This window comes from Labeo rohita, chromosome 21 (assembly GCF_022985175.1).
Source record: "Labeo rohita strain BAU-BD-2019 chromosome 21, IGBB_LRoh.1.0, whole genome shotgun sequence".
Taxonomy (NCBI): domain Eukaryota; kingdom Metazoa; phylum Chordata; class Actinopteri; order Cypriniformes; family Cyprinidae; genus Labeo; species Labeo rohita.
In genome coordinates this window covers 5,934,715-5,962,189 of record NC_066889.1, presented here as the reverse complement: position 1 = coordinate 5,962,189, position 27,475 = coordinate 5,934,715, and the positions used below count along the sequence as shown (strand labels likewise).

Below are 27,475 nucleotides of genomic sequence, written 5' to 3'. Positions count from 1 at the left end.
TAATCAAAAATTAACTTTTGATATATTCAAGTTAGGATATTTGCAAAATATCTTCATGGAACATGATCTTTACTTAATATCCTAATGATTTTTGGCATGAAATCTTTTGTGGGCTGTTGCTACAAATATATCCGTGGTACTTATGACTGTTTTTTTGGTCCAGGGTCACATATGCTTCCATCAAGAACCTTTTATTGCACAAAAAAAGTACTTTACAGGTTTTTTTAGACTATGTTTTCTATTTTCTATTTTTCCCCTAAAAAGTTATAAAAAGGAAATATTATATGGAATCTTTATCTTTGACTAAAAAGATAAGTATTTAAGTGTTTAATCAGTTCCTGTGTAACATTTCCTCATAAACATGTTAATGCTTAAAAGAAGTTAGAACTAGATGTAAAGTAAAAACAAACGTCTTAAATACAGCTCATTTACAAATCACGTTCACATTATTATTATTATATTTTAATAATATAATTAATAATATTGGCGTTACAGCTTCTCACATTTGCTGGAGTTTGTGTTGTATTTATTGGATTTGTTTTGAGTCGAATTAATACACGTTCGCACAATTCACGAATCAATTTGGATCATACCACACGACCAACAGGGGAGAATTGAAAACTGATATCAGGCGCACAGTACATGCTAGAATGACCAATGCAGTCCACACTCGATGACTGGTTTGATCTAAACCTATTTCCTTAGAAATACAACGCGCTGCACCCAAAGCAGTCTTTTTTAGCAGCCAAAGAGCATCGTCTGTTTTCGCCGTGCGCCACTGAACTGTAGTTGACCCCCTCCGACGTGCAATAGTACGTCCCTCAGCTGGAGCGCGAGTGAGATTCAGATTGAGCGGAGAACAGGAGGATTTAAATACCTCTAAGCGGGCGACCTGCTCAGCCCTTCGGGTGTGGGAGGGTGACTGTTTTGTGTCTTTGCTAGACCGGGGGAGCAGGGGGGTGGAGGAGGAGGAACGGATAATGAGCTATTCTTGTACCAGCACAGGCAACAGCCAGGACCCATCGAGCTCTAAGAAGTCCGGCGGCGTTAATCCCGGTAGTTGCAGCAGTAGCAGCAGCGGAGACACCGGCAACGGCAATAACCGCCACAGCATCCGCGGGAGCAAAGCGAGCTCGAACCCTGATTTATCCGAGGCCATGAAAGTCAAGAAGGGCTGCAACACGACAGATGTCGGGGTCCCCGTAACCACAGAGGAGGAATTGCTTGCGAACAAAACGATCACCCCGGAGGATGTGCTGGGATTGCAGAAGATCACTGAAAGTAAGTGACCGAGTGGATCGGAACACACTCGGAACATTTCGCCAAACATCGTACATTGTCGCAAAGCTATTGAATAGGTTGCGCTTTGTATCAACGCAGGCTTTGGTAGACTGAGTAATCACAGATCCTCTTGTTTATGAACACTTCACAACGCTATACACGCCATATTGTAGCAATCATAGACCATCGGGTTCCTTTAATAAGAAAGACTGAAAAATAACTTGATTGAGCCAAACATTAGGTTTTACACAGACCATCAATATTTCGACCTATTGGTGTGCAAATATTGCATTACAGAGCATCAATGTAGATCACTCCTCAAAGGTCTTTATTAGGGTTATATGACCTCTTACTGGTAATACTGCTGAAATTGAACTTACCAGCTAATGAATGACTTTGGAAATGGGAAGAAAAAAATGGCATGGGCAGTGTCATTTCCCAAGGATCAACTATAATTAACCTCCTTCAGCCTTGTAGTCCTAAGCATGGTTAGGTAACAGGTGGCCAATAAGCCCTCCATCACTGTTTTTAAAACTGCCCGTGCAGTGGCTTATACAACATCCACATCCTATAAACCTCTAGGAAGAGGCTGCATATAATGCTAACCTATAAGAAACGTCTCCTAAAAAGTTTGGGTTCTGAATGATTATTTATAATATTTTTTATTATTTATTTATTTATTTATTTTTATAAATGTGACCCAAGACAACAAAACCAGCCATAAGTAGCATGGGTATATTTGTAGCAGTAGCCAAGCCAAAAATACATTGTATGGGTCAAAATTATCAATTTTTATTTTATGCCAAAAATCATTAGGATATTAAGATCATGTTCCAGTAAGATATTTTGTAAATTTCCTAAAGTAGTTTTTATCAAAACTTAATGTTTGATTAGTAATATGCATTGCTAAGTACTTCATTTGGACAATTTTAAAGGCGATTATTATTATTTATTTTTATTTTTTTGTTGCTGCATCCTCAGATTGCAGATTTTCAAATGGTTGTATCTAGACCATATATATTGTCCTGTGATAACAAACCATGCATCATTGGAAAGCTTATTTATTCAGCTTTCAGATGATGTATAAATCTCATTTTCAAAAAAATGTAACCTTTATGACTGGTTTTGTGGTCCAGGGTCACAATTATAAAGTTCTGCTCAGTTCTGACCAGTTTGCAAATTATATTAGGACTTGTAAAGTATTTCTGTCAGTGTCGGACCTCAGTGTCGAGGCTCTTCTTCCTCTCTTTTGGTATATCTAGCGCTTTAAACAATAGTCACTAATTTATAGTGGTCATATTTATGATTTATAACTCTACACTAAAATTATAAGTTCAGTTTTACACTGATAGTGACAATATAACACTTGAATTCCAATGGTTACCTTCTCTGGTGGTTTTTAAGCAACTTGGCGCACACTGAATATTTGTAATGTGACTTTAGTGGTTACTGAAATGTAATTTGAAAACACTCTTGAAATGTGCGCGTGTGTATATATAAATTATGTAAAGTATATGTAAAATATTTACACTTCCTAGGATTATATCCTTCTCTTGGCAGCCATATTTCTCTGTTTACATTAATATGTAAGCGCATCATCCTTGTATAATTTTTGTATCATGTATAAAAGACCTGACTCAGCTGTGAACATGCTTGTTAAACAGCTTTTTTCTTTTCTTTTTTTTTTTGAATCATTTAGAAAGAAGTGTTTTAATAAAAGTAAAGTTTAAATGAAGAAGAAAATGAACACCAAAAATTTATATATATATATAAATAAAATAACAGAAAAATAATAGAGAAATAGAGTAAAAATAACCGATTATTTATATTCCGATAAAATATATATATTATCGGTTATTTTTATTTACTTTAAAAAGTATATAAGCTATTTAAATTACAATAACTATATCACCCAATAACAGCTATTAACAATTTATACATTGTATTATTAATTGCAGTTACTAGTGACAACAACAATAATACATATTCACAAAACATTTATGAACTGTTGCTGGAAAATTCTAACAAGACTTTTAAGACATCCTCTTCTGTGTTAGCCTATATCTAGGTAAAGTGACATATGCAAATAAGCAGGCTAGTGGGCCTTGTTTTTGTCGGGTGGTGTGTTTTAATGTGCCCTACAAATGTGCACATCATGTTTGTTTTCCAGCCCACTCAACCTGCATGTTTATTTGCTCAAAGCAGTTACATAATTTCACCTGTTTGCTGTATTTGACTTCATAAGCTGTCCTGTTGGGCCTCTCTGAACATCTGAAAAATGCTGCCCACTCAAAGCAACAAACCCGTGCTTTGCTCACAGTACGCAAGACATATTTTTCTTTTGATATTTTGCCGTGACTCATCAAGTGATTCTAACCCCAGTGCTGATTACTGGAATTTTAGCGCACCAAAACCATCTCCTACTGTTTTTGATCTGTCAACATGCAAAATGGTTCCACTTTTCTCTTTTCATCGGTATTCACTCGTGCTTTAAATGCTAAAAATAATCAAAATACTTTATCTTCGTCTGTTTATATAATCTGTTTATATTTATCTAATCTATTGCTGAGCCACTAACATCACATCTTCTGAGAGCAATTGATGGAGGGAAGAAATATGCGTTGGCACATGATTGTTCTGAGTGACCAGTATTAGCACCTTTAGATAATACACTGCTTGCTCAGTAATTGTTAAGGCATATGTTGAGATTTTTACCATGGCAACTGTTTCTGCAGGTTGAAGGTGGGGCAGGAGCCCCTCATTATCACCTCATTAAGAATGAGTTTCCTGGAGACATGAAGCTTTAGAGAAGCAGTTACATGCATGCAGTTTTATGTAGAAATAGGAATAGTTTTATTATAAATGTAATATAATTCAAAATTCTTTTGTAATGTTTATAATATAGGCTTGATCGCAAAACATTGTTCTAAGGTTTAGTGCCTAACCATTCCAAATTCATCAGGTTCAAACTTTAAATCTTTCTACCTTACGTCTTAAATCCCTGGTCTTCTAGCCATTTGCATTTAAGTGCACTTATTTTTGCTTTTGCTGAGGGTTGGATTTGTCATATCCGAATTGGCATGTATCGACATTTCCTGTCACTGCAGAGGATTTGCCACATTAAATTAGTTATTATGCAGTCCGCACCAGGAAAGGAAATACATGAAGGTCACAGGATGTTAGATGAGCTCATTGTTTTTTTTTTTTAATCATTGTAAATGTCTTTCCTGAGCATGACTGTTAAATTTACAGTAAGTCAGTATCAGGTCAGGTTGTAACCTCACCAACACTAGGTGAATGCCACAATAAATAGTAGCCATCCGGAGTCTGTTTCACTTCCTGTTTTGTGTTGTTAGACAGGGTCAGATTTCAGCATGTTGAAATCAAGTACTCATGGTAGTTAGTCCCAAATGAGTCCAGTTGTACTAATGAAATGTATAACAAGGATGGAGTTCTAAAATGCTTTATTAAAATGGGTTAACTTAAATCACATTAAGACCTGTTCTTTAACTCTTTAACAAATTAATCATGGTTTTTGCTGCAAAACTACCGTTGACCTATTTGTCTCCAGGCTGAAATGATACAGTATAAGTTTAACTTTGAAGTTTAGTGTCAGTCATAACAATGATCCATATACTCCAGTCCCTCAATGTTATAAACTAAGCTTTCATTGGCAGAATTGTATTTTAAATCATCCTTTGTTTTAATGATTGACACAGGCCATATTTCCAACTTTAAATGTATACCGTTTAATATATAATTGTATACTATTTTTAGGCTTTTATTTGGACTTGACTATATTGGTGCATCTATATCCTTTATACAATCAAAACTTGCACTTCAGTATGCTGTAATATCCTTATTTTCATCTAATTTCTTTCTCCTGTTCTTTGTTTTAAACAGATACAGCATCTATATCTATATTATGTAGCTGTGTTTCAGTCAGTTTTAGATGTTAATCATCGTTAAGAAAGTGCTCTAGAGCCTCAGAATAAAAGTGCACAGATTTACTATTCACGCCTGATTAAATGTAATGCAAATGAATGTGCATGGTCTAAGTGTTTAAAGTTTGCAGACAAAAACCCTTGTTCTCTCCAGTATTCATTTCTAATTCAAATTTAATGTCCCGTAGCAGACAAGCAAATCGAAAAAAAGCCCCTTACTCCTAAATTCATCAGATATGCCGTTTTTTCTTAAGACTGCATTCAGTGTGTAAAATCATACTTTATTTATTTATTTATTTATTTATTTTTTGTTCACTGTTAGTCATGAACTACAATCTCTGCACTGTTTGATTTTGGCATTCATTCAAATGTGATCAACTACATAACTTTGTGTTCTCCAGCAAAAATGAAATTACTGCTAAACATAAATTTTGATCCTGTCCACCTAAGATTACTTCAGCTCCCAGTCCCTGTTACAGAACTTAAAATTTTGTTAACTTAATGAAGTTTATATAACAAAATAAACAGGTAAGTTTTGATGGGATCACTTGTCCTTTTGGTGCTCTCCACTGTCTGCTCTCACTGTCATTTCCTGTGTCTTCTAGCGTCTATATCTGCACCTCTAAACTCCAGATGGCTAATCTGCCAAGCTTAATGTGCTAAAAATGTACACCACTCTTTTGCAACCTAGTGTCCTTAGCACGGCCTGGTGTTGTGAAAAATTAAATCCTCCTGCAGAATCCAATCCCCCTTAGACCCCAAGGGATAGCTGTTTGTAATGCCTGATCAGATATGATGATAATGGTAATACTAAATGTGTTCTCTTTGACATCTGAAGATTAATAGTTTTGAATAGAATGTATGGTATTATCGTGTCTATTTTATCACATATTTTTAATATTAGTGTTTTAATATCCAAACTTTAGGACATGGATGACGAAATGTTAGTTTGGCAGGCTAGTTAGTTTGTATGCTAATTGAAAACAAGACTCGTTGAATTTGACTATATGTGTTGTACATATTAATATTTGATATTTTCATGTCAAATAATGAAATTTGCATGCAGTTGGGAAACATGCTAGGAGACATGTATTGTACGTACTTCTGCAGCCATTGGGCACTAAATGCGATTGGGCACTAAATATAGTTTTACTAAATTACCCCATGATTTACTCGGCCTCAAACTATCCATGTTGTACATGACTTTATTCTTTCAGACAAATACAATCAGAGTTGTCCTGCCTTTTCCAAGCTTTATAATGGAAGTGAATGGGTGTTGAGATTTTCATAGTACAATGAAGTGCATCCATTCATCATAAAAAGGAGGGTTAATGAAGGCCTTCTGCAGTGAATCAATGCGTTTAAGAAAAATATCCAAAATCTTGTACACGCATGCCCAAGAGAGTGGCGTTAAAACGAATGGCATAGAACGTAAGCATAGCGTAAGCTCTGGTGAGTAAGAACCAAATTTTGTTTACAGCAAAAGAAAACAAGTCTCCTTTTGGCTTAATCGAAATCCTCCAAAATTTTTGTTTACAAATCTTTGTTTTATACTTCTAATTTGTGACCAGTGTTTTGTTTTGCTCTTTCTACCACAGTTATGCGTTATGGTTCATAAATGTATAGATATTTTTCTTACTCAAATGCATCAGTTTGCTTCAGAAGGCTGTGTGGAGTGTAGTGATCGACCGATATTGATTTTTTTTTTTTTTATTTATTTGTTTTTTTTTAATAACCGATACCGATTATTTGCATGTTTATGTGCCCGATAACCGATATGCACAACCAATATTTTTTTTACTGTTATAAAGTAAATAAATGACGGAGTGAAGTAAGTCCATACTTCACTTTGATTTTTCCTCCTTAATCTTCATATTACAACAATAAAAACTTTGTATTAATTTTTTTATTTATAAAATGCATCAGCTGCAACACTAAGCAAAAAACATTTTGAACTACAGTTTTAGTAGGTTTATAAGCTGTTTAATATAATGAGTGAAGAATAGCTCACTGGATAAGTCAGTTCACTGAATAATGTTCTCTGAAATATTGGAATATAACAAACAAAACGTTGTATTTTATTGCATTTCTAAACTGGTATGTTATATCAGAATCACTAATATTTTGTTCTAGATTCCAAGCGCTGTTTACACAGAACTATACTCAAACTGTGATTGCTCTTGGAGATAATAAATAATTAATTTCCACAGAGTTGTATATTTTTAGATGTGTATTAGCAAAATTATGGTTATATAGTAAATGTTAATATAATTTAGGTGTGTTTCAAACTAGTGAATCTTGTTAAAAAGGTACATTTGGTGGCTGTGCTGGAACATTTCCTGAGCATCAACCCGGTGAGTAAACAGCAAAATGAAAGCGACTTTACGAGATTAATGATGTACACAATGGAGAGAGTTCAATTAAGCGCTTTTATTTCCAACATGCGCTCATTCATGGCTGTGTTAATTCAGGCAAAGTTAAGTCTTTATTGGGACAGGACTTGACAGATTATTTTAGCCGACTCTGACTTCACGAAACTACTGAGCATGTAGACAACACGGAGAGAATTAAATTCAGCGCTTTCATTTCCAACATATGCTGTATATTATTTAATTTAGACAAATTTACGTGTTTATTAGGACGGATTATCTTACGTGACTCTTCTTAGTTCCAAAGCTGCACAAACTAGCTACATTTCAGGCATTTATGTAACAGATTTAATATGTGCATTAATGGCTGTTATGTTAAATAAAGTTTACTAATTACAGCTAAGCAAGTGCTTTACCTATGTATGCCATTGCTGTTGTCTCATCTCCCCTCAGATGCGCTGATCTGGCGGCGTTTATCGGTGAATCCGATATTACAGAACCGATAACCGATTATGGTAAAATGCTTAAATATCGGGAAAAGTATTGGTAAATCGATATATCGGTCTATCCCTAGTGGAGTGCTTTTTATGATGGATGGGTGCACCTTATTGGACTAAAAATTTCAACACCCATTCACTGGCATTAAAAAAAATTTGGAAGTGTCAGGACATTTTTTGATACAACTCCTATTGTATTCGCCTGGAAGAAGAAAGTCATATACACCTAGGATTGCTTGAGGGTAAGTAAATCATAGGGTCATTTACATTTTTTGGTGAAATATCACTTTAATAAAAAAAGACCAGTTTGGATCATTTAATATTATACAAGACAATATAATATTTTTTGTAATTCTTGTAATACCAGTAATAATGTTGTTTCTTGTATGCATTGGCTATCTAATAATGCTGAGCTTTAAGCTTGTAATTTTTGATATCTGACTGTAGTTTGTATTTTTTGTACATTTCGTAATGTTCAAATCAATGAATCACTAAGACAAACTGACATCTGAAAGCTAATTCAGAGATTTTATAGACTAAAGCAATACAGCAGAACAGAAACAAACTGGAGAAACCAGTCCAACTTGTCATATGAGTCATTTACATAGATTTACATATTTGTATAAAGCCAGGCTCTGTAATCAGAGAACAGTTATTTAAAGAGACACATTTGTTCAGTTTAGAGCGATGATGCTAAAGGACATGTGCACATAGTTCACATAAGACACATCTACTTCCTGACATGCATTTACTGACTTCTTGTTGCCCTTTTATTACTTGACTCATGTTTTCTATTCTTGTTCAGCACTTCAAACACTTCTATGTCATGCTAGTAGATTGTGGTCTTGTTTCTACAGCGGCCCATCCTCTCACCCTGGCGTTGCTTGATGCTAATGCAGAATGATCCAGGGTCATGTTAAAACTGCCAAAGGCACGGCGGTCATGCCTGTGCTGCCCATGAAGGGAATTTCTTGGCTGGGCATATACAAAGCTGAGCCTAAATCTTCCGGACATGTGCAATTTTGTGACCTCTATCAGGTTTGCTTGCCCTACAATGTGCATGTGTGTTTGTGCGATAAGAACATCAAGTACCTATTGAGGTTTTTTTACATCCTGTTCGAGTGCATGTGCAAACAAGTCTTGCAAGACTGTGCAAAACCATCACAATTTTCTTATGCTTTCAAAATGACAAATGTTCTGGTCCTGTGCATAGCAACTACTGAATGTGTCATCTAGATCCGTGGTTCTCAGCTGACCCTTTCAGAACAGACTGGTGACCTGTTTTAGGGTCACAGTCTACTAGTTCAGTACCACTTATCTAGATCTATTCATTTAAAATGTCAGTTAGTGATTGCTAGTTAAGGATTGCTTATGTTGAAACATCTAGTTTAAGCTTTTGTTTGCATGCTCGGAACATATTGGAATTACATGTCTGCATTAGTGATGTATATTAGTGAATTGTATTTTACTCATGTTTTAGGCTTATCAGATGTGGTTTATTTTGCTGATGATACCGTTAGCAAGCTGTTTTAGAGTTTATGACTGCTTAAATGTAACATCTGGTGGTTATCTTTGTGGTTGAGTAATTATGGTAATGAGCATACCCACAGCACGTTTTAAATAGTTGGTTACGTTGCGCCTAAAGGTCAAAAAAGTACAGACTTTCTCATTTTATCGAGTTTCATACACATCTCTATATTTGTGCTGTATCAGCCATTATTAATACCAGATTAAATCTTCACAATCCATACCAGCACAGAATTCTTTAAGCAAACAGTGTTTGTATTATACAGTTAAAGTAAAAAGTTTACATAAACCTTGCAGAATTTGTGTTAATTGTTTTACCAAAATATGAGAGATCATACAAAATGAATGTTATTATTTAATAGTACTGACCTGAATAAGATATTTCACATGAAAGATATCTACATATAGTCCACAAGAGAAAATAATAGTTTTAATAACTATTACTTAAAATGACCTTGTTCAAAAGTTTACATACGCTTGATTCTTAATACTTTGTTGTTACCTGAATGATCCCCAGCTGTTTTTTTTGTTTAGTAGTAGTTGTTCATGAGTCCCTTGTTTCTCCTGAACAAACTGCCTGCTGTTCTTCGGAAATATCCTTCAGGTCAAACAAATTATTTGGTTTTTCAGCATTTTTGTGTATTTGAACCCTTTACTGTATGATTTTGAGATCCATCTTTTCACACTGAGGACAACTGAGGGACTTGTATGCAACTTTTACAGAAAGTTTAAACACTCACTGATGCTCCAGAAGAAAACAATGCTTTAGCCGGGTATGTGTGTATATATATTATATGTATATAACTATTGTTTTCTCTTGTGGACTATATGTAAACATCTTTTATGTGAAATATCTTATTCAGGTCAGTACTAAATAAAAAATTTTGTATGATTTCTCTTATTTTGGTCAAATAATTAACATTTTGCAGATTCTGCAAGGTGTATGTAAACTTATGACCTCAACTGTATATGTACACATTACATTTACTTACAATAGTAACAGTATATTATGCATAATTATGTGCAACTTGCACTAAACCAAACCCTAATCCAGCCAAACTTTATCGTAAGTACATGCTAATTGTATGTTAATTATTAACATCATAATGTTATTTCTCTGTGCTTGAATGTGTAATTACATTGTAACAAGGACATCATAAGGATTAGTTCACTCGAGAGTTAAAATTCCCTGATACTTTATTGTCATCCAAGTTGTTCATGTCATTATTTCTTCAGTCGAAAGGAAACTGAGGTTTTTGAAGAAAAAAAAAAACAGAATTTGTCACCATGTAGTGGGCTTCAATGGGAGCAGCGGGTTGAAAGTCCAAATTGCTGTTTCAATGCAGCTTTAAAGGGCTCTGCATCATCCCAGCCAAGGAATAAGGGTCTTATCTAGCAAAATGATCTGCCATTTTCTAAAAAACAAAAAAAAACCCCCCAAAAAAACTTAAACATGCTTGTACTTTAACCACAAATGCTTGTCTTTTGCACTAGCTCTGTGTCCATAACTCCACATTACGTAATCACATTGATCAAGTTCTTCATCTGTGTGCTCCGGTTCAAAAAGGTAGGGTGGGGCAAAAAAGCCAATCTCATTTTCTCCTCCAACTTCAAAATCATCTGTTGTTTTATCATTTTGACTTGGTGTTTGCTCATTTGTAAACACACGTTTGTTGTGGACTCAGAACTACCGGAAGACAAGCATTTGTGGTTAAAAAGTATGTTTTATTTATTTATTTATTTATTTATTTATTTTTTTTTTTAAAATAAAATGACCCATCCTTTCGGTAGATAAGACCTTTATTCCTCAGCTGGGATTGTGGCTTCCCACTGTAGCCCAATATATGGAGAAAAATCCTGTAATGTTTTCCTCAAAAACCTTCTTCACTTCTTTTTGATAGAAGAAAGACAGACATGGACATGTTGGATGACATAGGGGTAAGTAAATGATCTGAAATTTTAATTTTAGAATTGAACTAAGCCTAATCATTTAAGTTAAATTTAACCAAAATCTTTTGCCCCTCATAACTGGTATGAGTATCATTACCATTCACAGTTGCATGCTGAATTGTGTTGCTGCATTGCTTGCATGAGCACCACAATTCAGTGTTGGAATTCCTAAACCATGGCTCTGACAAAATGTTGGCTATATTCCTAAAGAGAAAATCTGTAGTGTAGCTTACAGGAGCTGTTGAGTAGAACCCTTCCGGCACGCTCTGTCTCTGCCGCCCACCGTGAGACATGTTAGTGTGACACCGGCTCATTCCAGACTCATAGACACACACCTGCTACTCTGTGCATTACCTCACTGTTCTGGGCGACGTGCCCGCGAGCGGATTACAGGCCACCTCTTATTAATGTACCCGCTTTGCACATTCCTATACATGCTCGTGCAGACTCCATCACTCTCTGTATCTCTCTTGGCTTGGATGAATAGCCAGATGGCATGATGGGGTGGAGAGGTGAATTCGTACAAAGCTTCATTTGTGGTCAGTGAACAGCAGTCAATGTTAAATTAATTTGTGTTGCTGTGAAGGTGTCAGTTATGTAGCGGATACTGAGGAATTACATCGCAGCAATAATCCTCATTACTATCGCTGTCATTCACTGCACAGATTACTTAATGGGTTTAACGGTCAGTTTATTGTAAACATCTTTCAGTGAATGAACATGCATCATCTAGTGTTTTTGTGTGACTGTTTACTGCATCCTTGACCTCTGACCTCTATAGAAATGGATCACTTCCTAGCTGTAACAAACCCCTGTGTGTAAACTACATGTGAAATCTGAATTAAAAACAGGAATATGCAGCTGTGATTTAAGCAATGACAGGTTTTGAATGTCCTATTACAGATGTCATTGTGTTCACCTTAAGATTTTTCTGTACAACAGTTAGTTTGCCTTTTCATTTGCGTTTCATTTTTCTGCTTTTGACGCTCTTACCATGTTCTTCCCTCAGCTCCTGTAGAGAATTAATATATTGACTTAAATTTAAGTAAATATTATCTGAAAATCTTGCATTTTTGAGATTTATAGCTGTCAAATCTCACCAAGTTTCACAACAATAATGCCATTAGTGGTTTCATATTTCATAACCAATCATTGTGTGGAAAATTGTATACATTTTATTCAACGCAGAATTGAATTGTCATCTTAATGACTATAGTTGTAATGTTTACTGACTTCATGTTTTATACACTTTTGCTCTGCGTCATTTTAAGAGAAACTATATTGTATACTCATCGTATAAAAATTTATTTTTATTTGGCAAATAAAATGGTTCAGTTTATGGGTGCAAAAAAGCTGTTATTATGTTTGGCAGTATACCAATATTTAAATAAAATCATTATTATAATAATAGATAAAATAAAGAAACCGTTTGATTTATGAAAATCTTGGCTGACTAAATGATATCAGAATACATGATTAAATTTTCTTTAACGGTTTACAGTAGATCCTGTTAGTTAACTAACAGTGAACAATACATTTGTTACAATATTTATTAGTCTTTTAATGTTAGTTACTAAAAGTACAACTGTGCGTCATTAGTTCATGTTTGCTCAGGTCTATTAAATGCTAACCAATGCAACTTTTGATTGGTATTAACGTATTGGTAAATCTTGAAATTAAGATTTTGTTATATGAAAAATACTGTAATAAATTATTTATTTATTTATTTATTTATTTTTTCTTAAAGTATTTTTTATTTTTTGTCTATTGTGGTTAAATAATGCTTATAATGAAAGCTTATTAAAGTAAAGTGTTTATCACTTAAGCCAAATTCATACTTTGCTGAAATTATTATTATTAGTAGTAGTAGTAGTAGTAGTAGTAGTAGTAGTAGTAGTTTATACTTTTGCCAGTGTTGGTAAGGTTACTTTGGAAGTGTAATAGGTTGCAGATTTGAATTTACCCTATTTAAAATCTAATAAGCAGAGTAACTATTTCAATTACTTTATTAAAGTAATGTAACTGATTACATTTGCTTACTTTTTGCTTACTTTTCTAAATGTACATCTACATTTAGTCATTTAGCAGACTCCTTTATCCAAAGTGACTTACAAATGAGGACAACAGAAGCAATCAAACCAACTTTCAAAATCCTTCGTTTCTTGAATTAAAATTGTAATAATTTTAAAGCAGAGCCACCACAAAATCAGACTTTAGCACCTTGTTTTACTTTAAGATCGTTCTGAGATTAAAACAGATTTAAAATCATAACAAGAAATAATAAATATTGATGAATTCAGATATAACCCATAAGTAATTGCAATTTCATTAAACATTTTTTTCCTCCAGTAACTGTAACAGATTGCATTAATTAAATTACGCATTGCTGTTACATCTAACTAGTTACTCCCCAACACTGACTATTGCAGCATCTCAAAATCCAGAAACCAACTTATTCTAGAGATCTCACTTATGTATGCATTATGGGTCAATTGGTGTTCCATGCAGTCATTTCCAGGTCAGGGTCTGTTTTTGTGTGCTGTGTGAAAAATACCATTACAAAACAGGTTTTGTATGGGAAAACATATGATTTGAGGCCTGTGTTTGGTCAGTTGTAGTTACATCACAGCGAACCGCTGCAGAGAGAGGTACACAAACCTGCCTTCCCTTTAAATCTCCTGATCGTGTCCCAAACCGCCCTTGCACCGCTGAGACGCCTTAAGCTGCTTAGGGCCTAATCTGGGCCCTGGGCTCCTAAGGGAGCACATGTACACTGTCCAGAGAGGAGGGGCTAACCTGTGGCATGTGACCATGGGAATGCACCTTCTCTAAGGGATACTACATGGTGGGCTTATTCTGCACAGATGCGGTATTGAAAATATTCAGAGGCTGGATCTTTATAGATGGAGAATGGATGTGTAGTTGGATTTGCATATTCTGAATGGTAAAGAACTGGTGTGTCATGAATAGGGTTTTGTGGTATTTGCACATATCAGGACTTTTATGACCACAGTGTGCTACTGTTCGGTACAGTTCAGACACGTTGCTAAACCCAACCAGACCCACTCAGAGTCACTTTGTGAGCTTTCTGGAAATTCTGGAAAAAAGTCAGAATTGTGAATTTATGTCTCGCAATTCTGACTTTACAACTCGCAACTGCGAGTTCATATCACGCAAAAAAGAAAAAAGAAAAAAATTGAGAAAACCTACCATCTAATATACTGAAATTCAAAGATCTTTTCTCAGAATTGCATGATACAGACTGGCAATTCTGCCTTTTTTATTTTTTATTTATTTTTTTTTTTGCAGTTGTGAGTTATAAAGTCAGAATTGCTAGACAAACTCACAATTCTGAGAAATAAAGTCGGAATTGTGAGATATAAACAATTCTGACTTCATAACACGTAATTGAGTTAAGTCAGATATAAACTCAAACCTAGAATATATCAGTCTTTTTTTTTTCCCTCTCAAAATTGGACTTTATAACTCACAGTTGTGAGTTTATATCTCACAATTAGGGCTGTCAACGATTAATCGCGATTAATCGCATACAAAATAAGTTTAAGTCTGCCTAATATATGTGTGTGTACTGTGTGCAATTATTATGTATATATAAATACACACAAATTAATGTGTATATATATGAAAAATATGTTATTAATATACAAAATGATTTTATTTATATATAATATAAATTATATAAAAATTATAATAAATACATATGCTTGTAAATATTTCTTAAATATATACATGAATGTGTTTGTATTTATATATGCATAATAATTATACACAGTACACACACATATATTAGGCAAACTCAAACTTTTATTTTGTATGCGATTAATCGCGATTAATCGTTGACAGCCCTACTCACAATTCTGACTTCATAACTCACAACTGTGAGTTCATATCACGCAATTCTGGTAAAAAAGTCAGAATTGGAAGTTTGTGTCGCAATTCTGAGAAAAGTCAGAACTGTGCGTAAAAAAAAGTCAGAATTGCAAGATAACTACATTTCTCGCAATTGTGAGTATATATCACACAATTTTGGAAAAAAGTCAGAATTGTGAGTTTGTCTCGAAATTCTGACTTTATAACTCACAACTTTGAGTTCATATCATGCAATTCTGGGAAAAAAAGGTCAGAATTGTAAGTTTGTGTCACAATTCTGAGAAAAAAGTCAGAACTTCGAGGGGAAAAAAAAAGTCAGAATTGTAAGATAACTACATTTCTCACAATTGTGAGTATATATCATGCAATTCTGAGAAAAAAGTCAGAATTGTAAGTCTGTGTCACAATTCTGAGAAAAAAAGTCAGAATTGTGAGTTTATGTCTCGTAATTCTGACTTTATATTTATTTCCATTTCATTAATGGTAAATGAATACTGTGATTAAATATCAAAATTGTATGATGTGGAAAAAAATGTTGGCATCACTTCCCAGTCCTAGATCACCTACACATGTCTGAAGACATTAAAAATACATTATATTACCTCAAAATGCCATTGCACATTACTACATTTTACAGTTTGACTTTTTAACTTTGCATACAAATAGAAATGAAGAAATAACCATATTTTTATTTAGAGGGGTTAATTAAATAAAACACAAGGTCAGTTGTTGTCTAATTAATTTCCAACATGTCTCTGTGTTGTGGATTTAAATTTCCATTTGCCTGTGAGTGATAAAAATAGTCACAAATTAAGTAAATTTCCATTTTACAAATATAATTTTATAGCATACAGTACAGTTGGTTGTAGAAGTGTTTTAGAATTATTTTTGTTACCTTTATTTTGTTTTAAAGTGTCTGTTTTTCTTACAGTGTCTCTGTAACAAATTACACAGTACATCATCCTGAGTTTTGGGTGAACATGTTATTAGTTGTTACTATACAGAAGATGCATTTCTACACAATAACACCATGCGAGCCACAATTAGAATCATGACTAAAAGGGGTTTATTTTGAAACTGAAATAACATTATCCAGCCCTAATTTCACAAATCATTCCCAGAATGTCTGCTCAGGAAATCAGACACACAAAAATCTGAATATTAAGTGCCAACAACTGTGCATTTTAATAGAGAGCTCATTTGCAATTTAAATGCTGCTGTTGTGTAAGCCCTGGTGAATTGCATGTGATGTTTTTACTCGCATTATTGTTTGTCCCTGCTTAGCTAAATGCTGTGCAGAGGGTTTTTCCCCCTTTTAGACATTTATATATGGTCAGACTAGTTCAGCTGGTGCTCATTTAGCAATTGATCACTTTAAGATTGAGCTACAAATGAGATACAAATACGCTGTAGTTTGTTTTAGCACTCTGAACAGGAAATAATGAATCACTATTCTTAGCCTAAAATACTAATTGATTACCGTTGCTCAGTGTAAAACATAAGGGTGATGACCGAATCATTGACTTGTAATGTTTAATGTGGCCTCTGTTTGTCTAAGCAGGGACTAATTTATTTGTCAAATAACATCCCACGGGAACAGTCGTTCTGGCATCTCTAATGAACTGCCTAAGAATGAGTCAGAATTCCGATCTGTACAATTCATGGGTACGTCTTGCAAAACATACCCACAATGCACTACCTACGGAGTAGCAAACACTAATTGGCGCTGTCACTTCTCATGGTTGCAGGGAGTGCTGAAGCAAAAATAGCGTGGACTGTGAGTGCACGTGTGTTTACGTTACATGTGTGCAGGTTCAGTGTTGACAGTGAAAATCCCTGCTGAAACACACTGATCCTGACCGTTTTTTACTAAGGTAAGCACCTGGGTGTTAGCAGCCATGTAGCAATGTGATTTTTAAAAACCACTTGGAACACCCAAGTTTAGGTGTCAATGAAAGATCAAATTTGGTTGTAGATATAACATCTGCTGCTTTAAGTGAATGATTACATGGGTGTTTGTAGCAGATACTTCAGTGTTTTCTTATGTAGGAGTCATGTACAGTCATGTCTGGGACATGCTTGTAACATTTTCTAAGAAAAGTTATTGCCGTGGTCTAAGATCATTTCTTAAAAGGTTGGACAAGTTGTATGCGTAGCCAGAGGCAAGAGAAAACTGCTGTGGCCTATTATGAAATTCCATCTTGGTCTTTATGGTAAAGTCTGAGGGGAAAGTTTATGTGAGGACATAAGAAATCTCTTGAATAAGTCTTGTGCAATCAGAATTTTGTGGAATTTTGTACATTTAAGGCATGTTTAAGTTTGTGAAATCTATATTCGTTTCTTGTTTTTCCTGCAGACTATCTGTGTAGTCCAGAAGACAATGTTTACAATATTGACTTCACACGGTTCAAGATCAGGGATATGGAAACAGGAACAGTACTCTTTGAGATCACCAAACCACCAGCCACAGGTGAGTGTGAGTGGCCACTTTCAGCAGGTTACTGGTTCCAATCATGTGATCAGCATTATGGAGAGTTAATAGGTGTGTTCAACTTAACACAGCTCTGCGCAGCTCGATCAAATTCTGACTTGAAGCAGTGCATGCCGGTTAGAAATTTTGTCTGACTTGAGATGGTGCCGACGCCTCGTGACTGTCACGTGTGCCATCAAAGTACTGTGATAGCAATTCGAGAGCAGCCGGCTGACTCAGCCGGTGCAGTTTCTTCAGAGCTGCTGCGGGAGCTCTGATGACGACACAGCTGTTTCACGATTGGCCAGATTCACCGCATAACCACAATCACATGTGTTTCGTGTTTCTTCGAAACATCCCCAAGTTCGATAATGCTGACAAATCTGTGTTTTTAAAAAAGTAAAAGTGTTTTTACTGTAGCCACAATGTTATTTTAAGTCACATTTATCATAAAACACTGATAAAAGCATATATAACCCCACTTTATTAGTATTTAAATAGTATATGTTTATGTTGTTCATTATTCTTGTTCAGATGGCGCTGTATTAAGCAGTATATGAAACGTGTTTCTGTTGCTCGTGAAAATGCTTTTGAAAAGTCTGTGTATTTGACAAATATTGCATTTAATTCACTTCATCTGTGAAAGAGCATGTAAACAACGTGAGAGCTTTACTAACGAGAGCAGAAAGTGTCCGACTTGACGCCTCTGTTTTCAACTCCGCCCACGACTGCTCTCGGCTACTCTCGTTGATCGCCATCTGTAGCCGTAGATGAAGTCGAACACACCTAATAGATCTTGTGGGTATCCAGCTAAAATGACCAAGTCAGGTGCACTCTCTTTTGGTTCTCTAGACTTGCTACTAATATCATTTTACATGCATCCATAAATATATGCTCTTATTTGACACCGTTATGTAGTTGATGTTTGTGTGTGTGTGTGTGTGTGTGTGTGTGTGTGTGTGTGTGTGTGTACTTGTTTATGCCACAAGAATAGTAAAACCTGAAATTTTTGACATTGTGGGGACTGGCCTCCAGGGCAGTGGTTTTCAAACCGGTCCTGCGAGCACCCCCAACACTACACATTTTCTGTGTCTCCCTCATCTATCACACCTGATTCAACTCATCAGCTAATTAGTAGAGACAGCAAGAGCTGAAATGGGTGTGTCAGATATGAGAGACAAAATGTGCAGCATTGGGGGTGCTTGCAGGACCGGTTTGGAAACCACTGGATTCAGGGATAAAAAATACTGTTTGGTAAGTATAAAAACTATAGAAGTCTATGAAAAGTCCCAACAATTCATAAAAACAAGTGTGTGTGTGTGTGTGTGTTATGTATATGTACTCAAACCTTTGTTACATGAGCACACATGCATGACAGCTACTATTATGTTTTGGGTCATGTTGAAAAATTTATAGTTAATTGGTTACTGCTTAACTGTCCTTTTAGAAAACAAACTTGTGGGCTTCACATTTGACACTGCAGAAAAAGTGAGTGTGTGGTTACAGATGAAATTCATTAATAATCATACCAGATAACTTTTGCCCGTAAAAAGTGTTAGCTAACATCAGGTTACCATTTATGTTATTACTAGCATTTTGGCCATTTGGCTTTTGACATCTTAAATAATATTTCAGGACTGTTTTGAACATTTCAAAACAGATACAAATGAACATTTCTGAAGAATCCGATGATTCAACAAACCCATATTAGGCAGAGCAGTTCAAAAGTTTTGAGAAAATTAAACGTTAAATGTAAAATGATTGACCAAGGATTTCCAGAGTTATAAAAAGTTATTATTAATTTTTATAACCACTAGGTGGAACTATCCTGAAGCTGTTCAGGTGTCTTTATGACTGTGGTGAACATCTAATATTGTAATGGACTGATCTTGGATGTGATCCATGCAGTAACTTTGCACTGAATGTGTATGATGTGTATTTGGTGTAGAAAACAGCTGTCCATACTGACAGCTTGAATGAAGAAAAAGAATGGTCTGAAGTCTCTCTGGCTTTAGTCTTTTTAATAAGTAAACCCTAGAAAGACACTTGGTTACACAATTAGTCATCATGCATGATTATCAGACATCTACCTCAACTGTTTTACAATTTTGATTTTCACTGTGATATTTTTTTTATTTAATTTTTTATTTTTTCAGATAAAGGAGGGGATAAAAGAGATGTTGATCCAAACGCTGGCCGGTTTGTACGTTATCAGTTTACGCCGGCTTTCTTACGGCTACGTCAAGTAGGAGCCACGTAAGTAGAGTTTATAAAACTAGTCAGTGTATATACACTACCATTCAAAAGGTGTTTTTTTTTTTTTTTTTTTTTTTTAAATTCAGGACAGTAAAGCCATTTTATAATGTTAGAAATGAGTTCTATTTTGTATAAACTGATCTTTTGATCAGTAACAAAAAATATAATCAGATTTTTTTCTGTAACACGTTATTTTAAGGTGTACTTGTTACACGTTACATGTACTTCCCGTTAAAATAACAATACATTATGCATAATTACATGCAAGTAAACCTAAACCCTAATCCTAACCCTAACTATATGGTACGTACATGTGGTTAACTAATATTACTCCGTACTTAAATGTTTTATTACACTGTAACAAGGGTGCCTTAAAATAAAGTGTAACCAAACTTTCTTTTTTTCTTTTTGCTCAAATAAATTCAGCCTTGGTAAGCAGAGGTAATGTCTTTAACATTAAAAATCTTACATTACAAAAGCAAGGGGTAGGTGTGTTGACCTTTAATGCACAATTTTCCTATAATTGCAAAATTTATTAGTTCTTTAAATTCAAACATCTGATCAAATAAACAGTTGAGTGAGGTAAAGTTACTGAAAATGAGCCCATGCAGGATATTATTAGATATTTGCCTGATTAGATCATCACTGTAGTGCTGCTGTCCTATTATATTGTACTCTCTTGCAAAGAGGTTACATATTTAGAAAATAAACACAGTAGCACATGAAAGGGCAGACAGCTGATATTCATTAGTGAAGTTCTCTCATATTCTAGAACAACAGTTGCATGCTTATTGAGGTCAGATATAATAATCAGAACAAAGCGAGCATGAACCATTTCTCTAAATTAAACCTGTCAAATGCATCTCGTCATCAGACTAAAGGGCAGAATATAGAAGTAGATGCAGTAAGCTACTCATTATAAATAATGAATCCGGTTCACATAATACACTGGGGATTGGAATGCTGAACAGTGGTTGGAAATGAATAGGCTGACGTTAACAGCCATCTAAACTTTCTCAAGTGAGGAACTATATAAAGAAATGAACACTGAAGAACTTAAACTCTCAACTGAATATCTTCTCTGCCTTGTTTTTAGTGTTGAATTCACAGTAGGGGACATCCCCATCAATAACTTCCGGATGATCGAGAGGCACTATTTCCGCGAACAGCTGCTGAAGAGCTTTGACTTTGAGTTTGGATTCTGCATCCCCAGCAGCAAGAACACCTGTGAGCACATCTACGAGTTCCCGCCACTCTCAGAGGATCTCAGTAAGTGTCAGATGTAATCCCTGAGAGACAATGGGCCCCATTTATGAAATGAATGTACGGAAGAAAATTGGGCGTCCAGTCATTTCTATGTAAAACTTGGAAAACAGTGAAGCGCTTTAGCTTTATATGCACCTATAGCAGTATAAACAGCAGACTGTGAATGAAGAAAAATTGTATTTGTTTTCTTTGTTTTCTTATATCTTTTTTTTATTAAATTTAACTGATCGTGCAGGCGCCTCACACACACGCACACATTTCAGCCATGAATCAAACTAAAATTCTGTCAACCAAACATAAAATGTACACTGCTCAGTTTAAAAGGTCTGCTGTAAAATCAGCATGCAGCGCCAAAATAAAGGGTGATGTTTTACTTGGATATTGTTTATTTTGTTTATTACATGGTTAATAGTTTAACAACCAATTGTTACATGGCAAAAAATGGGAACATTTGGTTATCGAATGAGAGAGGCTTGTGAGCCTGATGCTGTTTAATTTCACTTTCAATATATTCATTTTAGCTTTTAGTTTTCTGTGTATAATGAATGCCACTATAGCCTAATTTGTTACTTTATAATTTAATATACAATTGTATAGCTACTAATTTTTTTTATTCTTGTTCTGTAATACTGTTAAATTTAAAGGGTTTGTTGTGGATTAAGGAGAGCTAAATAATCTATATACCCCCGGTTTCACAGACTTAAGCCTTGTCCCAGACAAGTAAGTCTGAGCTGTTTCAACTGAAAGAAATTTGCAGTGATTGATCTTGAAGTATGTCAGTGCACTTGTTTTGTCTCAAGATGCACCAGTAATGTTTATAAAAATTATTTGAATGCCCTAATTGAACTATGATCTAATCCTGGTTTAGTCTAAGCCCTGTCTGTGAAACCAGACCATAGTGTGCAAGTTTATAAATGTTTCGTTTTATATTTACTGGTATTTGATATACATATAAATTAATGCCATTGTTTGCAGATTAAATATAAGGTTAAATGGTGTTTTTAATGTAAGATCAATTTGTCTTTCATTAGATTACTTCCTCTTTTTGGCCGTCTCTCCTGGTCGTAAACTCTAGGGGGACGGCTTCAAAACCAGGGTGTTTTTAGAGGCGTGATATTCAAATGACGATTTTTTTCAGTCGCCACATTTATTTATGTATGTTCTTTCTTACGATGGGATTGGTTGGCATACACGTTTCATGAATCACACGTGAACTCTGTCGTAAATTGATTTGTGCACTTGGAACTGCACTTGTTTTTTACGTTAGATTGATAAATGAGTCCCAATGTGCCTAGAGCAAGTTGCATATGCTATTATGGAATTTTTCAGAATGTTTGTCTGCATCTCGGTGTTGAGCTACTGTTCAAATTGAATGGGACAATGGAGTTAATAAGTTGCAACAGTGTTTTAGTGCCACGTAAAAAAAAACAAAACTAAGATTACAAGAAAAGTTGAAATACTCTTCGACTTTTTTTGTTTTTTTTGTTTTTTTAAAAAAAAAAAAAAAAAAAAAAGTCGAAATGTTTTAAGGAAAAGTCGGAATGTTTAGAGGAAAAAAGTTGGAATGTTTAGGGGTAAAAGGTCAAAATGTTTAGAGAAAAAAAGGTAATGTTTTGAGGGGTAAAAAAGTCAGTGTTTTGAGAGGGGTGGGGATTCGAAATGTTTCGGGGGTGGGGGTGGGTGGGAGTTGAAATGTATTGAGAGGGGAAAAAAAGTCAATGTTTCAAATAGGGAAAAAAGATCAGTGTTTCAAGGGGGTAAAAAATAAAAATGTTTCAAGGGTGGGGGGGAGTCAGTGTTTTGAGAGGGGGGGGATTTAATGTTTTGGGGGGGGGGGGTCTAAATGTTTCAAGGGGGAAAAAAAGTCAGTGTTGAGAATTAATGGTTTGAGAATTAATTTGTAGCAATTACGCAATTAAAGTTATAATATTTTGAGATTATATTCTAGCCTATTGTGCATGCAAATTGCCTGGATTGGGAGCACCGGGAAATATTCCAAAGTCTCAGCTTTTTAATTCTGTCAATTTTATAGCGATATACAAACAATATGTCTTACAATAATGTGTTTTTCACGCTCTTTAATTTAGCGTGACAGATCGCTGTATTCACTTCAGTTTAAGCAGCATGTAACTCAATCATCTTTTTAATTACAATAAAGAGACAATCGTTTCATTAAATTAGGCTATACTGATTTTTTTTTTTTTTTCATACTATCCGATCTTCCTTCACTTTTAAATCTTGATATAAAATTTACATAAAGGAAAAATTTTGTGATCAAATTGACAGAATTTGAAAGCTGAGCTGAGTACCCAGAACCCTTTTTTCTCCCGGTGCTTTACTCTGTGTAATAACAAAAACATTTATTTCAATGAAAAAATAAGTCCAAAAATCTCAATTTCAACATTTTGAACAAAAGGGCCCTACAATCTTTTTTTTTTTTTTTTTTTTTTTTTTTTCCCAGAGATTCTTGTGCGTTCTTGTAATCAAATGAAGGCATTAAACATTTATTTATTTTTAATAAAATTAATATTAAACACTTTTATTTTTTGCCAAGCAAACAGAGGATTACTGTTAAAGTTAATAGATGGAAGAAAATTTGTGTGAATATTCTGTTTAAAAAAAGTTTTAATAATAATTGTATTTTTTTTTTTTTTTTTTTTTTTTACAATTAGGTGGTTAATCTTTTTGTAATATTTATTTTTAACATTTAATAGTTTTATTTAAATTTGCCAGAAATAGGAATATATAAACACCTACATTATACTGTACAAAAGTAATACAAAATTAATATATTTCTGTTACATGTTAAACCATACTTTTATTTTTGACAGGTTGCCGGGAAGTTTTTGTGTGTATACAGTATGATATGATGCTAATTTTCTCAACTGAAACGGTAAAATTCACATTAAGTGATTCTCACAGCAGCTCTGGAGATAAAGTTAATGCATTTATGTTGTCATTTTTAAACCGTCTTTTTGCATTTTAATATTTATAGACACTAGTCCATATCGCAATTCAAATTAAGTGAGAGACCTAAATTTGATTTATTAATCCAAAAATTTAAATTGTGGATAATTGTGGATAATTACCAAAGGAAAAAAAAAAGATATATATTTTAAATATATTAATATAAATATATTAATTATATATTATATTAATATATATCTATCAAATTATGCATTGCATACTTAATGTGTTTTTTTTTTTTTTCATTCTTTTAATGACGCTATCAACCTTAATTTTTAATTGAGCTTTAATGAACCCTTTTTTGTTATCTTTTTTTTTTGACTTCATAACCCAACAACAATAAATATAGGAAATTAAAAAGGGGAAAAAAAGTTCATCTATTAATATTCAAAGATACACTAAGAGGAATAGATATATTGTAGTCACTGTATGAATATATAGTATTAGCAAATAACAGCTTAATAAATCATAAGCCCATCCTAATAAATAATAAACCTTGAATCATTATTCGTATATCACTTTATCCATAGTAATCTGAGCTCTCTGATGTGTTTTTTTTCTCTTTATTTCAGTACGTGAGATGATCCTCCATCCTTACGAGACGCAGTCCGACAGCTTCTACTTTGTGGACAACAAGCTGGTCATGCACAACAAAGCAGATTATTCGTACAGCGGAGGCCCTTAGGATGGCAGCGGGAGGGGACTGAGGCAGAGAGTTTGACTGACAGACCTAAGAACCAATCACATGTCTTTGTCCAGCAGTCACACCCTCCTTGAATCAGTGTCATAGACGACCGCCTGCAGTGCGCCATGCCTGTGTTTGAGATCTAGAGAGTCGTATTGTAAGGTCTCGTCCAATGCATACATATCCTATTCTGATTTCACACTGCCATCGTTCACATCAGCAAATATAGATTTTAAAGTGTTTATTTTCTAACATACCCTAATATCGAGCAAACTCCCTCCAGTCCCATGTTTTGTATGGGCAAGGCACTGTAATGTGAATGGTACTTAGGTTTTACTATTCATCACGTGTGTGTGTGTGTGTGTGTGTGTGTGTGTGTGCGTGTGGGTTTTGATTCAATGATCGTGTGTGTGAGAGGGGGGGGGTGTTTAACACTGATAAGACCATTATATATTGTTGATGTTGATGAGTATTTCTTTCCCTGTCAGAATAAGCTACATCATATTTCATGATATTTGTGAACTTTTCATCCTAAATAGAATATGATATGATTTTATGGTGAGACCTTGACATAATTGATAGATTTGTGTTGCATTAGATATATTTTGATACGTGAACAAACTTGCTTAATTTTGAGATGTTGAATATTTGTGTGGATTAAAACAAAAAACAAGCAAAAAATGAAGTCAAATCAGTTCAAACGTTCATGGTGCGCAGCCGTCATGGATCTGTCGGAACGAAGAACTTTTGCATTCGAGGGTCTGCGTGAAGTTTCTGATTGTACGTAACTTCAAATGAGAGGTTGTGTAGATAAAACAACGTTGTGACAAAACGCCTACTGAAAAGGGAACACGGCACACGTATCAAGCCTTGACATTTCAAACGTCTGGTTTGTGTAGTTTCTTTTTGTCTTCGTATAAAACAAAAGGAAAGAAATAGCCGTTCTGAGCTGTCTAAAGAACAGTAGTTCAAAGAGATCAAGAGATGGCGTCTCTTCTCATCTCTCCATCTAGCATTCCCTTTCTCACACATTCCAGTAAGCCAGGCCCTTCGTGGCTGTTTAGTGCACATAGCAGAGGTTAGATTTAACATTGTATCCAAGGATGTGTTGTATCTATGATCCTTGTATTCATAGTGCAAAAAGTGCATTTAGCAGAACCTGTTTTTGGTTTATGAATAAAAAGGAGGCTTTCAAGGACTTCTACAAACGCGTCAAATGGAGGAATAACTTGAAAAATGATTCTAGTCAGATGTAATATGTGCTTTATTTATGATTGTGATTTATTGTAAATGATTTTGAGGGGGAGAAAATGAAACTGATGTTTTGGACAGTTCAAACGCCAGTCTGGAATAAACAAGAAATAAATGTATATGTTGAATTTTTTTGAAATTATTGAAGTTGTCTTTTTATTCCCCCCCCACAGCATTTAATTTTCTTATATTTATTTCAGATTCTTCATTTAGTGCTTAGCACTATCAAAGTCATATTTAAGTAAGAGCTGTCAGTCGATTGAAATTTGTAAATTTTTAATGCCGAATGAATAACATTGTTTCGATTAATCAAATTAAATTGTAAAAATAAATTAGACTGTGAAAATACCCACAAAGGATTTTTTTAAACCTATTTTTGTGTTAAATGAGAAAGTATCAAGTAGACATTACAAATTATAGTGTTAGAAAGAAATATTTTATTTGATTCAACACAGAATTTATTACACACAAACATTTAGGCTGCAACGGCAACTGGAACATAAAAGAAGGTAATTTGAGAAACATCTCAGTATTTTTTTTGGTTCATACGATGAAAGTCATTTGTTTACCAACAGCTTTGTTACCAACAGTGTTCAAAATACCTTCTTTCATGATCCACAAAAGAAAAGTTTGTTAAAGTTTTGGTGAACTATTCCTTTAATTTTTTTATTCTTATTTTTTTGATGAAATGATACTCTAAGTGAGAAACTCAATCTGCCAGCGGGTGGCGGTAAATGTCTTTGAGTCATTCATTCATTCGATTTGTTCAAACAACTGATTCGTTCGGGAGTGAAGTAAACGGCTGTCTTTATGAATAAGCTTTTGAATCATTGATTCACATAATTTGTTCAAAACGTGAATTCATTCAGAAACGAAACAGCGCTGTATTGGTTGGAGACGTGCAAAAATTCTGCTATGGCTTCAAAGGTAATATGTTCTCTGTAAAATTGAGCAAAAACACATAATGTGTTTAAATATAACACAATATCTACTATATTTAACTACTATACTATATATAACTACTAACTACTATATATAACTACTTATGTACTGAACTGTTGTACTGAACTTGTGATCGATCAGAACTCGTGTCATATTGCTTGCTGCCTGTGTGATGTATA

The 27,475-nt window shown here is 34.4% G+C and overlaps 1 protein-coding gene across 1 annotated transcript; it reads left to right on the top strand.

The window, feature by feature from the left end:
• Positions 1–843: 843 nt before the first annotated feature.
• On the top strand, positions 844–26,064 carry unc119b (unc-119 homolog b (C. elegans)). Its single transcript, XM_051093908.1, has 5 exons — positions 844–1,281; positions 17,816–17,929; positions 20,086–20,185; positions 21,282–21,454; positions 24,991–26,064. The coding sequence occupies exons 1-5, from the start codon at positions 981–983 to the stop codon at positions 25,101–25,103; spliced, it is 801 nt and encodes a 266-aa protein (XP_050949865.1). The 5' UTR covers positions 844–980; the 3' UTR covers positions 25,104–26,064.
• Positions 26,065–27,475: the final 1,411 nt, after the last annotated feature.